This window comes from Onychomys torridus, chromosome 3 (genome assembly GCF_903995425.1).
Source record: "Onychomys torridus chromosome 3, mOncTor1.1, whole genome shotgun sequence".
In the NCBI taxonomy this organism is placed as follows: domain Eukaryota; kingdom Metazoa; phylum Chordata; class Mammalia; order Rodentia; family Cricetidae; genus Onychomys; species Onychomys torridus.
Genome location: NC_050445.1, coordinates 36,162,159 through 36,178,890, shown reverse-complemented (window position 1 = coordinate 36,178,890; position 16,732 = coordinate 36,162,159). Strand labels below are relative to the sequence as shown.

The following is a 16,732-nucleotide window of genomic DNA, read 5'->3' as shown; positions in this document are numbered from 1 at the left end:
CAGAACTGAGAAAAGGTGCCAACCATGTGGCTAAACATAAATAAGAATTATGGGTTAATTTAAATGTAAGAGCTAGTCAATAGCCTAAGCTAGTGGTGAGCAGTTTTAATTAATATAAGCCTCTGTCTGTTCAATTGGGTCCAAGCGGCCGCAGGACAGTGGGAGCCAGGCAGGACCAGAAAAACTTCAGCTACACCTCTCTACTGCTGTCTCAACTATATAGACTTTGTTACTCCTGGCTGTAAGTAGGGGTCTGAAGGTCATCGGTGCAAATGGCCAGATAATTACAAGATGTGTCTGTGATCTAGGAGCTGCACCACACTCACACTGATAGGTGTTTGCATTACCATAGTACCTTCCAGTGTCCCACAGGGCTGCCACAGAGGTGACCTAGTCTCCTGATAGGTAAGCAGTGTGGTCTCCTTAAGCTTGATTCTGTTTCTAAACTGTTTTCTCATAGGCCAACTCAGAAGTTTAAATAGAATGCACTGTGGAGTTGGGGCATATATATGTTGTTATATAATCAAAATTCTGTCTCAGTGCTGGTGACCAGGTGACCTTAGGCAGGTAGTGGCCCTTATGAGCCTCTTCGAAGTCAGGTGTGCTTGAAAAGAGTGCAGCAGGAGAAATTGTCGATGCTAATTGCTCCCTTAATTAATGTCCTTCCTAATTATGAACATTAAGACAATCATTACTGCATCTTTGGCTCAATTATGTTTCTATTACTCTGTAATTATACACACAGAACTGTCCCAGTTCACACCCATTTTTTCTAGTAAGGGTTATCCATTATTTGTTACCATAAAGTTTTCTTGAGAACAACAGTGCACAAGGCTGCCAGTCACTTAACCCACACCAGTGTGGAGGCCTGTGAAATGGCTTTCGTGCATTTTGGGGTGCTTAGTGAAAGTGTCTCCACATCTGTCACTTTGGGAGATCTTTGCTGCAATTACCGAAGGGAAGCACCAAGCTGCAGCCAGTGTCCTGATTAATGGGTGAATCCTCGCAGCAGTATTGGCTGCCGACTAATGTCTTCTGTGTACTTAAGTCAGGGTTGGAGTTCATAAAATTTGCATTTTTGTAATAGCTTTATTGAGTAATAATTTACATCCATAAATATTAACCCTTTTAAAGTGTGTAATTCACTGGTTTTTAGTGTAGCCAGAGTTGTACAGCCATCATCACTGGCTAATTTTAGAATATTTTCATTGCCCCACAAAGAAACCCTGTATCCATTAGCAATCACTCTTCATTCCTCTGCAAACCCTACCCCTGGCAACCACTAATTACTTTCTGTCTCCTCTGGACATATCATACAAATGGAATTATGCAATAAGTGGTCTTTTACAGCTAGCTGCTTTCAATTAGCATCGCACTTTCAAAGTTCAAAACATTAGCATTTCTTAAAGTTACAGTATGAAACTGACTGAGTTAAAAAGTGTATCCAGGGACCCACCCCAACATCTGACCTTTCTCTTTCCTTTCTGGTTTGTGTTGTTTGTTTGTGGGGGCAGAGCATAGGGAGTAAGAAGCTAATGTGGTTTTTGTTCTTATTGTAGATTTTGCAGAGTTGGAGGTGGATCAGGGCTCCTGTGTGCTTGGCAAGCATTCTAACCCTGAATCACCCCCACCCCTGTGTTTGTGTTTGGTTGATTATGGGTTGTGTTGTTTGTTTGTTTTATGGAGAAGGGGTGGGTGTTGTTTCATTTTGAAACAATGTCTCCTGATATAACCCAGGCTGGCCTTGAACTTACAGTGAAGCCAAAAATGACCTTGAACTCCTAAATCTTGTGCTGTCATCTTCCCATATGCTGAGATTAGGGGAATGTGCCACCGTGTTTGGTTGTTGTTGGGGATTTTATGTTTGTTTCGTTAGTTGGTTGTTGTTGCTGTTTGGTGCTAAGGATTGACTCTCGGCCTCCTATATGCTAAGCAGACATTCTGCCTGCTATATCTCCAGCCCCTGGGAACATGTTTTTATTGAAATGTAACATACGTGAATAGAATGCAGAAATCTGAAGTATGCAGCTTGATTATATCTTAGGATGTGAATGTCCCCTAATTAGCATTGTCAGGTGCTAAATATCAAATTACCCCCCCCAAAAAAGGTGTCCTTTGGCCGCTCCCACGTGTCTCACACCAGGCATTTTCTATCTGCTCAGTGTTCTTCTGGTTTGTTAGTGTGCATACACATCGGTGCATGCCAGTCAAGCCTTGGGTCTGCCCTCTTCCACCGTGGAGCAAGCCCTTCCCAGCCCTTCCCACCTGGGTCTCCTCCTTTCATTACCATTGGTTCCCAGGGGAAATAAAGCAGTGCTAAGCACTCCAGAGCTCTCCACACACACTGTGTCCTTTCTGCTAATCTGAGCCAGCTGCCCAGCCTTTGTGTTACCTCCTTGCTTTTGTTGCTGGACTTCCTTTCAGACAACAGAGATCCCTGACATCACATCAAAGTGGGCAGGGCACACATAACCTCTCCTGTGTGCCTAGGTCTACAGGGGACCCAGGCAAATAGCCCTCTCTGAAGTCACTAGGTTATCTTTAAATCTGATCAAAATTGTATTCAATTCCATGCCTATTTTGCTCTTCACAAATAATAGGTAATTTCTTAAAGAAAGTAAGGTTTCAGTTTAAAATTACTTTTAGTCTTTGAAAAACAAAAACAAAAACTGGGTGTGTCCTGAATAAAAGAAATTGAAAGGAAAGGATGTGACTGCTCCTAGGTATGGTGGAGGAGAAAGTTTATTGTAGATAAAAGGGAGAGTATGGCCAGAAGCAGAGACATCAGAGAGTCCAGAGTGAGCCATGTAGGAGAGGAAGAGGGGAGAGGAGCTTCCAACCAAGAGGGTCAGCCTGAACCAAGAGAGTGACCTAACCAAAATGGCTGGATCATGTAGAGAAGGGCAGCTGGGGGAAGGGGAACCCTGATCCTGAGCTGGAGAAGTTTAGGGTAGGGGCCAGGATATGCCAGCCGCCAGCCTTACCCTGGAACAAGTAGGGACTGAAGGATGCAGGGGAACCTGGCAGCCAGGTCTGCTTTGATATGTTAAATAGGCACCTCAGCCATTTGTCCCAGAGTTTTAGACTTAACATGTCCTAGGTATAGGTTAGCATTAAGCAGGTAAATAGAGGCTTACAGTTTGCTCACACTTCCTCACAGTTGCCCTCATTCTATAGAAGAAATGCAAATGCTATATAAATTTCCTCCCATCAAAGATCCTTTTGTTTATATATAGACTTAAGAGAGTCAATGAAAAATCCTAGTATTATTACTCTTTTTGTATAGAAGGGCCTTAAAAAATTGTCATTCTGTTCAAAGAGTTATCCCCAACCTGTGACTCTTAAGATGTATTTGCCTGTAGTCAGTCTTAACCAACCCATGTTCTTAATCATCTCAGCCCATGGTACTAGTTCTCTTACTGAGAAGAAAAAAGAAGATGCAGAAAGATTAACAAATTGTCCAAAGTCAGATAAAGCAAGGCTACCCAGTGTGTGCATATACACTGACAGATGAATAAATATGTAGTCTCATATCTTTTGACGAGAATGAGGCCCGTGAGAGAGAACCTTACTTATCCATAGGCTGACCAATGAACAGAAACGGACTACCCCTTGTCCCTTTGCTCCCATTTGATGCTGCTTCTGTGTGGCTCATGGTACAAAATGAAAAAGAACTACAACATGCATCAAAGAAAGGATGACCATTGCCTCTTTGCCCTAAAACAGCCCTTGTTTTTATAGTCCTGGCCTCCCCACCATCTATGGCTGGACTGGTTCCCATGAAAGCAAAGGTTAGACTTCCTCCTGCCGTGGTCATGCGGGCCTGTCTAAGATGGACCTCCTTTTGTTGTGATTCTAATTTCTCTAGAGTCCATTATGTGTTTGTACTTCTTTGTTGCCGTTCACAGCCCTGCCCAGTTTACTAACATCTGCCCTTTCCTCTGCTCCTTTTCTTCCTGCACACTAATGAAAGCATAAGTGAGAGCAGTTGTGAAGCCAGTGTCCTCAGTGCTCAATGATGCTTCCTTCTCCAAAGCTGTAGACTTGCATTTCTCATTACCCTTTGTTGGGTTTGCTGCCTGTGTCCTGTCATGGGCAGCCATTCAGAATCAATTGGTTTTACTAGTTACAATTTTTAGACTCACTGTATCAAACAGTTTGCTGACAGCCAAATATGTATCACCCACAGTGGTTTTTTCACCCACCAAATTCACAGTTCCCACAGCTATCCATCACATTTGTCAGAGTCTTTGGGTCTTTAATTAAGCCCTGCTGGATACTGTACATACTTCCATTAGCTCCCTCCTCTTTACTCCATTACTTTCCTAATTGACATCCATCCTGAGTCACGTGTCCTTGAATCTCAGGTGGCCCATTTTGTAGCTTTGGTTTATTTAGGTTTTCTCTCCTTCATAAATAACCCAAGTGTTTAGTTAATACAACCTCAAGTGTTTGCTATTGGGACCTGCTGATTTGCATATGCTTGCACTTCTCAAATAATTGTGGATTTCAGAGGGGGCTGGGTTTCCTCTAGTAACTAACTCTCTCTCTCTCTCTCTCTTTCTCTCTCTCTCTCTCTCTCTCTCTCTCTCTCTCTCTCTCTCTCTCTCGTGTGTGTGTGTGTGTGTGTGTGTGTGTGTGTGGTCTCATGAAAGTTGGAACTATTGATCCTCCTGCCTCTACTTCCCAAGTGGACAATTGCACGTGTGTTCCACCACACCCAGCTGCCAACCATATTTTCCCCAATGGAGACCTATTAATCATGAAATAGATGGTCTTTGTTTCAACAAAGCAGAGAAATCCCCTAACAGTTTTGACAAGTGTTCAAATTTCTAAATGGAAATGACAGGCTGAGTGAGTGTCCTTAAGAGTCCAACAAATGATATCTGAGTAGCAGCAAGAGAATGATAGTGGGTTGCAGCAGACCATCCCATTACCCTCACCCAGCCTGTCTTGACAGTTGTGAGGGGGACTGGAATTGCCATAACTGTCATCTGCTATAATCAAGCCATTACCTTGGTCTCTTCAGCACAAGGCTCTATCTAATGAGAGTGGTTTCTGAGCGAAGCCATGAGATCCCGTGCACTTCCACGATTTGTCTTCCCACATAGCTCCAGGTAGGCAGAATCTCCACATTATAAATTCAGAAGCCAAGATTGCTATACATACATAGCTCAGCAGTACAGCCCTTGCCTAGAATGCATGAGGGGCTCCAGGTTCAGTCCCCAGCATTATAGTAGATAGGTAGGTAGATGGACAAATGGACGGATGGACAGATGGGTAGATAGATGCAGAAACCATAAGTTCATTAATCCACTCACTTCTCCATCCCATCCTTAATATTAATAATTACTTGACCCCAAGCCCTGGTTTTTGTCTCTTGTCTATGGCCCTCTAACCCTTCTATCATTTCCCAAGATCAGTACATGAGGAATGGCCCAGGCCAACAGGTAGACTAGCAAGCCCTGGCTTGGCTTGACTTTAAATTTAAACATTGACTTCTGCCATGGATACCTTTGACCTAGGCCTAGATAGATGTTATTTTTAAGAGCAAATAAAAGAAGCCTCTTGGAGCCTAGGACCATGCTTTCTATGTGAGGTTGTCATTTGTAGTATCACTGGACTTCTCAGCATTGGTAACAAGGTCCATTCATTTGTAGTATCACTGGACTTCTCAGCATTGGTAACAAGGTCCATTCATTTGTAGTATTACTGGACTTCTCAGCATTGGTAACAAGGTCCATTCATTTGTAGTATTACTGGACTTCTCAGCATAGGTAACAAGGTCCATTCATTTGTAGTATTACTGGACTTCTCAGCATTGGTAACAAGGTCCATTCATTTGTAGTATCACTGGACTTCTCAGCATTGGTAACAAGGTCCATTCATTTGTAGTATTACTGGACTTCTCAGCATTGGTAACAAGGTCCATTCATTTGTAGTATTACTGGACTTCTCAGCATTGGTAACAAGGTCCATTCATTTGTAGTATTACTGGACTTCTCAGCATTGGTAACAAGGTCCATTCATTTGTAGTATCACTGGACTCCTCAGCATTGGTAACAAGGTCCATTCATTTGTAGTATTACTGGACTCCTCAGCATTGGTAACAAGGTCCATTCTCCCTTTGAAGCAGCACCTTGCATTATCTTTGAAAAGGTACTACTTCTGTTGCCTTACTTAAAGATGAAAAAGCCATGGGGCCTCTGAATTATTTTTCAGCTTACACGAGCAATTGTAAGATTCTAGTCTATGAAATATAGATAATACACAATTTAAGATTTTCTTACTAATTAGTAAACAGTCTGTAGCTTTGTGACTGCCAGAGGGCAATATGCTATGTGTCTTTTTTTCAACCTGTGATATTAGACAAATTATTTTTTAAAATTGAAAACTCTCCAAAGTGCTATCCGGTAAACTATTTTAATTGAAAAGACTCTAAACTGCTATTCAGCACAGCACAGCTCTCCTTAACCCAGGTTCACCTTTTGATAATCAAAAGAACATTTACAGAAGTATGAGACAAACACAATTATGAAAGTAAAATGAAGGACCTAAATAAAAAATCACAGAACAAGAGGGTAATTCTATTCACTCTTTCATATTTCATTATTTGATAACATCAGACGATGAATCCATCAGAATTGCTTTGGCAAGTGCAAACAAAAATGGTCCTGATCAATATTTATTAAAACCTTCAGAATGGGAGAAGGACTTGAGCTGACTTCTTAATGTAGTAAATAATTATTCATATTAATGGGCTTTGACCAAAGGCAGTGCCAGACCAAAGAGACACAGTTTTAATTGTACTGAATTTAAAATACAGATTGTCCTCTAGCTCTGTTGTAGAAACTTTAATTTAAAAAATTATCTGATGTAGTAAAAAGTGATGTGGGATTTTATAAATGTATTCCAAAGGTGGTGTGAGGACAAAGTTGCTAGCTAAGATTATGGGGAGGCATTCTCCCCATCTCAGTGACTGGAACAGGAGTGCTGCCATCATCTCAGCAGTGACAGGGATGGATGGACTCGGTGGAATTCCTTTGCTGTAAGAACTGCATTTGCTGAAGAGAAGTAAAGCTCTAGCTGCAGCCGCCCATCAGAAGTGCTGAGCTATGGTACCTTCCCAAGAGGAGGAGTAGGCACAGCTGGCATGAACTTTGAACTCTCCAGGAGAGACACCCCAGAATTGTGAAAGTGTAGAGGTTATCAGAATAAGGCTGACAAGTAACTGTTTGTCCACCCCCACCTCTTCCCCAGCTTTGGAGTCTGGGGTCCAGCTTTGGGCATCACACTTCAGGAAGTGCTCTACCACTGAGCTACATCCCCAGTCACTTAAGCAGTAAAAATGAGTAAACGAACCACCAAAAAGACAAAGCAGACCTTGCAAACATAAAATCCCAAATTGTACCTACATCTGGAATGATTATCTTCTGTCATCAGCTAAGGGAATATGAGCAAAGTCTTTTCTAAAATCTCTTCTACATCAGCATGCCCCAAACAAAAAGCAGGGTAATCTGTTGAGTATTAAAGTCCATCCCAACATAAAATACTCATTTAAGCCTGCCATTAACTGCCTGAAACTTATTTAGCTTTTCTCTACTTTTTCTCATTCCTGAAATGGAAATAACTTCGCTGCATTTCAAATTAAAATTTTCAATCATGTCTGTAATAAACTCTAAGCTCTTTGAAGGAGAAGACAAATAAGAACAATTATATTGTATTTTAATACACTAATATATTCTTCTGATACACAGGATTATCATCTTCTTTATTATTGGTCTGGAAAGTATCTGAGCTAAGATTATACTTGTTGAGAGTGTTTGCAGATCAACTGCTAATGTGCTTGCCTACCATTGCTTGGCAACAGTTAGTATCAGTGATCCTGATGGCAGCTCCAGGATGTGAAAGAACCAAGCAGGGGTAAAATCAAAAAATGCCACCAGTGCTTACAGAGCACCTGCCATAGCCTTTCAGGTTTTTACACGGGGAGCAGATGACAGCATTTGTCCAAAGGCACATGGCCAGTTAAGATGGCTTGCAAGACAACCAGAACCTCTGCCTGGTTGCTGAGTAAGCCTCCCCACTGTAGGAGGCCCCTGTCAGTTATTTATAGGAGGATTATCTGGTTTATGGATGAATCAGTTCCTCTCTCTTCTTTCTTCCCATTTCTGTGTTTATTGTTATAGTTAATATTAAGAAGGCTAAGAAAACAAGAGTTCAGTGTTCCAACCGATCATTTGTTACCCTTTACTATGGTGCCTTTAGGAAAGTGCTTGAAATACTCCTGTTGCAGGTTAAACATCTCTAATCTGAAATCTGAAACCTAAAGTGTTCTAAACTCCAAAATCTTCTGGGTACTAACCAGATGCCACAAGTGGAAAACTCCACCTCTAGCCTTGTACAAGGGGTTGCAGTCAGAATGCATTCTCACTAAAATATTGCACAAAATTGCCTTCTGCAAAGAGCCAGCTTTTCATTACTATAATGAAATACTTGAGGCAAGTTGCTAATGAGGACAAGAGATTCATTTTACAAGTTCAAATACAGTTCCTGTATCATGTTTGGTAAGGACTCCCTCAGACCCATTACTCACAGCAGATGGCAATGGTAGCAGTCCATATAGAAACGAGATCACACCGAGATATAGAAAAACAAGGACGACTTGGAGGTCAGGCCCTGGTTTTTGTAAGGACTGTGTCCCCAAACCAGCAGTGCCTTCAGAGGGCAGGACCACCGGGGACCCCAGAACCTGCCACGAGACCCTGGCTCTTAGAGAGCCTACCATCCCAATGCTGCCTTCTTACAGAGGAGCCTTCTGGGAGAGCATCGCGTCGTAAGCCACACCATAACAGATGTGTAGGAAACATGTTAATTTAAGCTCAAGTCCCAGCGCAAGGATCCCTCACTGTGTATGTGCATATAGTTCCCAGTCTGAAATCACCTGAGGCAACACATTTCCGGTTGGGAATGTCTTAGAAAAGCGATACTCAGTGTGCACACACACTTAGCCACAGTGTACATGTGGAGATCAAAGGACAACTAGTGGATGCCAGCTCTCCCTTTCCACCATGTGGGTCCCAGGGACTCAACTCTGGTCTCCAGGGCTGGCAGCAAGCACCTTTTTACCTACTGAGCCATCTCACTATCCCCACCTAAAAATAATTTGGGGAGCTACCGTCAATACTGTTAGATTCGGGTCAGCTTTTCAGGTCAGCGTCTCGTTCTTTCTTTAGGTATAGACAACACACTTTCCTTGTTCACAAATTCAGCACCAGACACTTCAGTCAATTCTGATCTTGGCTGTTGTGAACACTGCAGCAACAAAGAAGAAAGTGCAAGCATCTCTCTGATGTAATGACTTTATTTCCTTTGGTTATAGAGCCCAGAGTGGGCTGCTGGGTCCTGCAGAGTTCTGTGTGTTCTACACCTCTCAGTATCTACTGTCTTCCATAATGGCTGCACTAATTTCCATCTCCGCCAACAACGTGTGAAACTTCCCCTTTCTAAAGCACCACACTGAAAACACATGGTTATCCTAAGGGAAGTAATAAATCAGAAAGGCAACCAACTTTTTAAGAGAATGCTTTCCTCATCCATTACCACCTTGGGCAGACAAACAGGGAAAAATAAAGTAGGTAACAAAATGAAAAAGTCCTAAGCTAAATGCTAAAGTTTAAGTTTGGAGCCCTGAATTCCATGTCCACAGAGAGCTAGCTAGTCGCCTGTAGCCGTGAGGTTTGTCTAAACAAAGTGTGAACTGCTACAGTGTAGACTCACTCCACCAGCAGCCATAGCTGGACTCAGTTAGTCTGATCTTTTCGTTTTCAGTTATACACAAGTGTAGCTAAGTGTAATTAGCTACACAGACACTATTTTCAGCTAGTACCTTTGCTTCCTACAGTTTCAGCTATCTATATTACCGTGGCTCTGGGGGACGTTGTAGGTCTTAAAATCCTTTAGTTTGAGATCTGAGACAAACCACTCATGTTCTGCATCTGAGTTGCTTCTGTGTAATGTGAATTGTGATGCCCATTTCAGAAGGGTGGATACACAGATGCATCTACAAATTAAACATTGCTAATACTACTACAATAAATACAGCTCCAAAGCACAGTCGGAGTCCATAGCAGTGTACATTTACCCATCTTCATGTACAGGTTCTTCTCCAGAGTCTGCCTTCTATGGTTTTAGCCAACCACAGATCAAAGTATCCAGGAAAAAAATATGTTCAGACTTTGTTAACATTATTCTCAAACCTATAGTATGACAACTGTCTGCAGTATGTTCGAATTGTGCTGAGTACAGGATTTTAAATGTATAGAAGAGCCAGGCTTGGTGGCACACACCTTTAATCCCAGCACTTGAGAAGCAGAGGCAAGAGGATCTCTGTGAATTTGAGGCCACCTAAGGCTACATAGTGAGACCCTGTCTCAAAAATTTTAATGTACAAGAGGACTGTATAAGTTTTATGCATAACTTATGTTATTTTATAGAGAGAATATGGCCTGGGGGTACTGGCACTAATGCCCCCAGATGTCCAGGGTAACTATTTAAAAGCCATTTAGAAATGAATCTTGTACTCTGAATTTCACCAAGTGGACAAAGACAGATGGTAAACGTATACCCAGGGGTTTAGGTCAGCCCCCAGCAAGGTCTTGCTGTTGTCACCTGCACACACACCTGCTGTGAAAGATTATAAGCATGGGACAATTGCTGTGGTGGAAGAGGTGGCTTTGGGGTGTAGGGGGTGGCATTCTTGCCCCATTTTCCTGCAGGAAACCCATAACCATTTGTAGTAGCCTCGTGTCACGATGGAGACATGAACTGAGCTTGCCAGAGGAGGGGTGGACAGGTGTGGACTAAAGTTCTTCCTGATCCTTGTGTGTAAAATGTATAAAGGGCTTTTAAAGGGAAGTCAGAAGAGTTCTAATGCTAAAAGCAAAAGGTTCAAGCAGTTTGTACGTATACACATGCCTGACTACATGCACTGAAAATGTAGTGTGGCTTCACAACAGAACCATATGCCAAAATAAAGTCTTCCTCCACGTGTCAAATTGGGTCATGATATCTCATCACACAATCAGAAAAGCCGTTAATACACCAGGTCTACTCATGATACTTTGGAGTGCTACCAAAGGGCATACAGCAAAGAGCAAGAAGAACCATGGGAAGGAACACACTTGGTCACAGAATGTTCCAGTCACCAGGATGATGCCAAACTCCTTTGGTCCTCAGAATAGGCTGTTCAGTCCACAGCTAGCAGCTGGCCTCTAAATGTTAAGGGTCTTATACAGAGACTCCCTCTATGAGTCCTGAGCTGGAAAACATCTACAGAACATGTGTGTTCACTAATGCAACCCAGGCAGCCACATACAGTGCCATCTGCTGTGAGCTATGGCGGCTGTTTTAGTGCTTGATGATAAAAAACATGCTTTTATTTTCCTGAAGTCTCAGTACATACCCATCAATTGTTTATTACTGTTGGGTTACATGATTTCATTTCAATCTGTCAATGTTTATCATGGAAGCTCATTTTAATTGCGTAGTTTGGGGCATGTTCCTGCTTCCTCTTTAGGGCATCTTGTAGCACCTCCCCACCTCTCTGTCAGTTGTTCTGCCCATTTATTAGTCTTTGCTACTGGGTAAGGTGGCTTTCTGAAAGATAAATGGATTTCATTCTGTCTTTAAATATTTATGTTTCTTTATGATCTAATATATCATCATGGTTATAGGGGAATTTTCCCCTAACTATAGAAAATATGCCATCAGTTAGCTGTCAATTTTGTTTAATAACTCAGCTTTGCAATTCTGGTGCCCTGTTCATCTGAGGCTCCTGAGAACTCCGTTAGTCTCTCCCTTGCCTTCGCAGGGTCATTCTGGGGTTTATAAAGGTCATCAATGCACAGAGGATATTGAAACATTAAGTACTTAGTGGTGTGCCCTTCATCACTCAGCACACTGGAAGGTCCAGGGCTAAAGACCTGGGCGCCTTTGTCTTGTTTGCTCCCAGGGAGGAATGGTAGTCTCTGTAGAAAACCAGTCTCCCTGGAAACAATTCATCAGACTTTTCAAAAGAAATCCAATTTCATCTGGGCTGATGGGCTCAGTGTTGCTTTTTAAGATAAATGATGAAAATATCAATATCAAAATGCAAAGAATTCCAATTCTTTTGGCTTAATCTCAGTGAAAAGTATCATAAAACCATTTACTGCCTCTGTAACAGCCCCTGCTTCTCGGTCCTGGGGATCCCGGAGGTAGAGTAGCTTGGAACCTTTGACAGTTCCAGTGTCAGGGTGTGCGGCTCCTGTACTCCGTTCTCATGACCCTCAGTGGGGTTCCCAGTGAAGCACTCTGAAGTTTAGGAACATATAGGCTTGAAAGTCCAGGTTGCACAAAGGCTTACTTCATTTGGTAAGCCTAAACTTGTCTTCTTCTTGAGCAATATTTAAAATGGATGTCTGTTTCCTAAACAGACAGCTTCTTCTCACACCTATGCATCTAAGGGAAACAGAACTATATAGCATAGATCCTTAATTCATAAAATAAGGAAAGTGTCAGGGAGAAAGCTGCTGTGTGCCACCGAGCATATGATGACGTAGGACAGTATGAAGCATCTTCCTACAGCATAATTTTTCAGTAAAATATTTTTAATTATAGCAGATACATTGAGGAGTATAATATAAAGCTCATGGACTTTATGCTAAACATGCAACCTCAAAGGGTTTCCTGATTATTGATGATACCATTTCCCAGAATCCTCCAAGTGACTTTCTCCTCTTCTTCCATCTGATGTACTTCTGTGCATATCCAAGGATACGTCTGGCCCATGCTTTCTAACTAACCATTGTGTGTTCATTGCTTCTCTCTTGGTGACTGGATACCGGACAAAGCGCCCTGGGACAGGAAGGGTCTAGTTGGACTCACAGTTGAAAGCAGTCTGTCCCAGTGGGGAAGGCATGGCTGTTCACTCTAGGGTAGTGAGAGCTGACAGCTGCCACCTCTCACATCTCCATGGATCATGAAGCAGACAGTGTTGGGAAGCCACAGAGCCAGTCTGTAACCCTCATAGGCCAGCCGCTAGTGTCCTGCATCTGCCAGATGCTTCTGGCAGTCAAACTTTCAGAGCCTACCCAAATGCCAGCATCTGCGGATAAAGTGTTCAGATACATGAACCTGTGGGAACATTTCACAGTCATGCCATAGCAGGTCTCAGGAGGCTGAAGTAAGTCCTCATTTGAGACCATAACAGAACACTAATGTTCAGGGGAGTCTCTACATGACAGTGCCAACCCGTGCTCCCAGGACACTCATGAAGTTGCCCATCTAGCAGGTCCATTCCTCCCCTTCTTAGTACTTCAAGGGCATCTTCCTCCTGCTCTAATAGAACATCAGTTGAAAAGAAAAGCTAGTGGACACCAGAACTCTTCCTGACCACACACCCAGTGAAGCAGCAATGATAAAGCTCTTCAGATACACTCCCATACCCAAGGATGGCTTCCTCCCTCCATAAAATGTGAGGTTTGGGGGTTTGGGGTTTGGTTTTTTGGTTTTTCTTTCCCCAAGATACTCTTGGTGGAAAAGCAGCAAACTCAAGGCCCTGTGTGCAGGAATGCACGTTCCCGAGCCAGCAGTCCTGACGTGTAGGATGTCTGTCTGTACTGCCCACATCTCTTCAGCACACTCTGCGTGCTTCTAGCCCCTCGACCTTGGTAAAGCTTTCATGGAAAGAAGGAAGGAGGTGACTTACACTTTGGAAGCCTTTTCTGTCCCTTTACTAACAGGCTGGGTACACAAAACTGCCCTAATGTTACTATTACAGTTACTGTGTTCCTATTACTATTGCTGTTGTAAGAGTTCATCTTGATGAAACACCACATTCTAAGTGCTTTATATGAATTAACTAATTCTTCCAATAACCTGGCGAAGTAGGCAACATTATTATCCCATTTAAAGGAGAAGAAAGCTATATTTCTTTCCCAGAGTCTCCAGTAATAAGCTAATGAGTGAGTGAGTGACTACGAGGTTGAGTGGGACAGAATTTGCCTTCCAGGTAATCTGGAGCTGTGTGTGAAATAAGTAAACATATTAGCATACAATTAACAGCATATGTATGCCCCCAGCCCCCATGCTGATGGAGGAAACACTCAACAAGGTTCTGTCTTGCTTCCCCAGGCAGTACTACGAGATGCTGTACAACACAGCCGATGAGCTCCTGAACCTGGTTGTGGACCAGGGCGTGAAATACACAGAGCTGGAGTACATTCATGCCCTGACCCTGCTGCACCGCAGCCAGACCGGCGTGGGGGACCAGACCATCCAGAACACCAGGCTGCAGAGGCTCAAAGAGATCATCTGTGAGCAGGCTGCCATCAAGCAGGCCACCAAGGACAAGAAAATAACCACTGTCTGATGGTGTGCACTGCAGTGGGTGTGGGTAGCATTCATTGTGTGTGCAGCCCACAGGCTCTAGCTACTACTTGGCATAGCATGAGCTGACTTGCTTTTGTCTACACTGATGCTTAGTGGATAGAAGGTGGATTATTTTCTTCTCACTTTTGCTTTTCTATAAACTCTAAGGAAGTTTGCAGTACAGAATGTTTTGCCTAATGACTACTTTAGTGCTGTCTATTCCCAAGGGATGAAGGTGGGACAGGAAGGAGGGCATGTCAAGTTGCTGGACTCTGAGAAAGGAATGAAGGAAAGTTAGCTACTGCCTATGCTTTAGGACCACCCTGAAGCTACTTAATAAGGTCTATAAAATAAGCAGGGGCTTTGTAGTTCAGTGGAGTAAGTGTGTGCACATTACTTTGTCTCCATTGCCAAAATCAAAGAAGAGGCTTCTCCGCTGGCTTCCCTACCAAAACAGACCTCAAAGCTGGGGGAAAGCAGCCCTTGCCCCTGGCCTGGGGGGGGGGGGGGGTCCGCTATAGCTTGTACACAGGTTGCTGGTTGGTTTTATAACCTTTTCGTTTATTCCTTCTGTCGTAAAACCAAGAGTCAAAGCTGGAGGGTGGCTTAGCAGTTATGAGCACTGGCTGTCCTTCCAGAGGACTGGCGTTCAATTCTCAGCACCCACACATGGAGGCTCAGTCATCTGTAACTGCAGTTTCCCTCACCTGAAGCCCTCTCATGGCTCGACAGTACCTCATGTATGTGGTACACAGACCCTCATGTATGTGGTACACAGACATACATGCAGGCAAAACCACTCATAAAGAAAACAAGCCAAGTCATAAGACCAGTGCTAATAAAGGAGGATGGAAGGTGGTTCACCCTCCCATGGCTGCAGAACTTCCCGTCTCACACCTGTTGAGGGTCAGTTTTGAGGGGCATCCTCATGTTCCCATGCACACGGTGTTAGTCACTTGTCCTGTGGCTGTGACAGGAGTGACTTAGGAAAGGAAGGTTTTCTTGGCCCATCACAGCCGGGAAGCCAAGACAGCCAGACCTTGAGGCAGCTGCTCACACAGCCTCTGCAGTCAGGAAACAGCAGTGGATGCCCGGGTTTGGGTAGCTTTCTCCTTTCCATGCAGCCCAGGACCTCGGCCCATAGAATGGTCCCCCACAGTCAGAGTGGGCCTGCCCACCTCAATTAATAGAATTTAAATTCACAGACAAGTTCTGTGCTAGTTGGTTACTTTTGCTGTGATAAACATCTGACCAAAACCAACACAGACACAGACACACAAAAATAAAAATAGTTTTAAAATAATTTGACAATGAGAAAGTAAAGCAATCAATATTATGGCAAATGTCGAAGCTCCTGAAAAATTCAGAGAGGAATAAAGCAATAGAAATATTTAATATTAAGCAGTACAGCTTAGGTCCACTCAGCTGAAAGCAAGTGGGACATTTTCCCTGTGTCTGGGATTAAAGGCATGCACCCCCAGGCCTGGCCGCTCAGCCTCTTTTCCAATTGCCCTGTCCTGAGATGGGTGCTTGCGATGCTCGTGGAGGTAGGGTCCTGCCCACGCCCCCACGTCCTCTTGCTGCTCGAGGTTCATAGGTCACAGGAGACACCAGTGCACTGACAGGGAAGCATCTTGAACATGCATGGGAAGAAGAGCCAGAAGGGCTGGGACCATTCAAGGTCATTCTTGGACCCTGAGGGAGGGAATTTTCACACGTGTTTCTAACAACTTTGATCTGGATGGGAATTAAAATTAAAATAAATAAAATAAAAATTAAAAACTGTTTTGAGAAGCTTAAATGTTGTCTGTTGTTTTTCTGATTGTCTTCATTCAACAAACGTTTCCTGGGATCCTAGCATTTGGCAGGCACTGCCATGCTTGGGCCATATCTTAGGGTTTGCTGTGAAGAGATTCATGACCAAGACAACTCTTTTTTTTTTTTTTTTTCTCGAGTTGAGGACCGAACCCAGGGACTTGTGTTTGCTAGGCAAGCGCTCTACCACTGAGCTAAATCCTCAACCCAACTCTTATAAAGGAAAACATTTAATTGGGTGACTTACGGTTTCTGAGGTTGAATTATCATCATCATGGTGGGACATGGCGGCATGCAGGCAGACATGGTGCTGGAGAGGTAGCCGAGAGTTCTACATCTTACACAGGCAACAGAAAGTAAATTGAGACACTGGGTGTGGCTTGAGCATATATGAGACCTCAAAGGTCGCCTCCACAGTGACACACTTCCTCCAACAAGGCCACACTCCCTAATAGTGCCGCTCCCTTTGGGGGCCATTTTCTTTCAAACCACCACAGGCCAGAGA

The 16,732-nt window shown here is 43.4% G+C and overlaps 1 protein-coding gene across 1 annotated transcript in view; it reads left to right on the top strand.

Moving 5' to 3' along the window:
- Nucleotides 1–16,203, top strand: part of Exoc4 (exocyst complex component 4) — a 767,731-nt gene extending 751,528 nt beyond the window's left edge. Inside the window, exon 18 of the mRNA XM_036180825.1 lies at nucleotides 14,176–16,203. Coding sequence (XP_036036718.1) covers nucleotides 14,176–14,413 — 238 coding nt within the window. The 3' untranslated portion in view covers nucleotides 14,414–16,203. The remainder of the gene's footprint in view (nucleotides 1–14,175) is intronic.
- The last annotated feature ends 529 nt before the right edge of the window (nucleotides 16,204–16,732 follow it).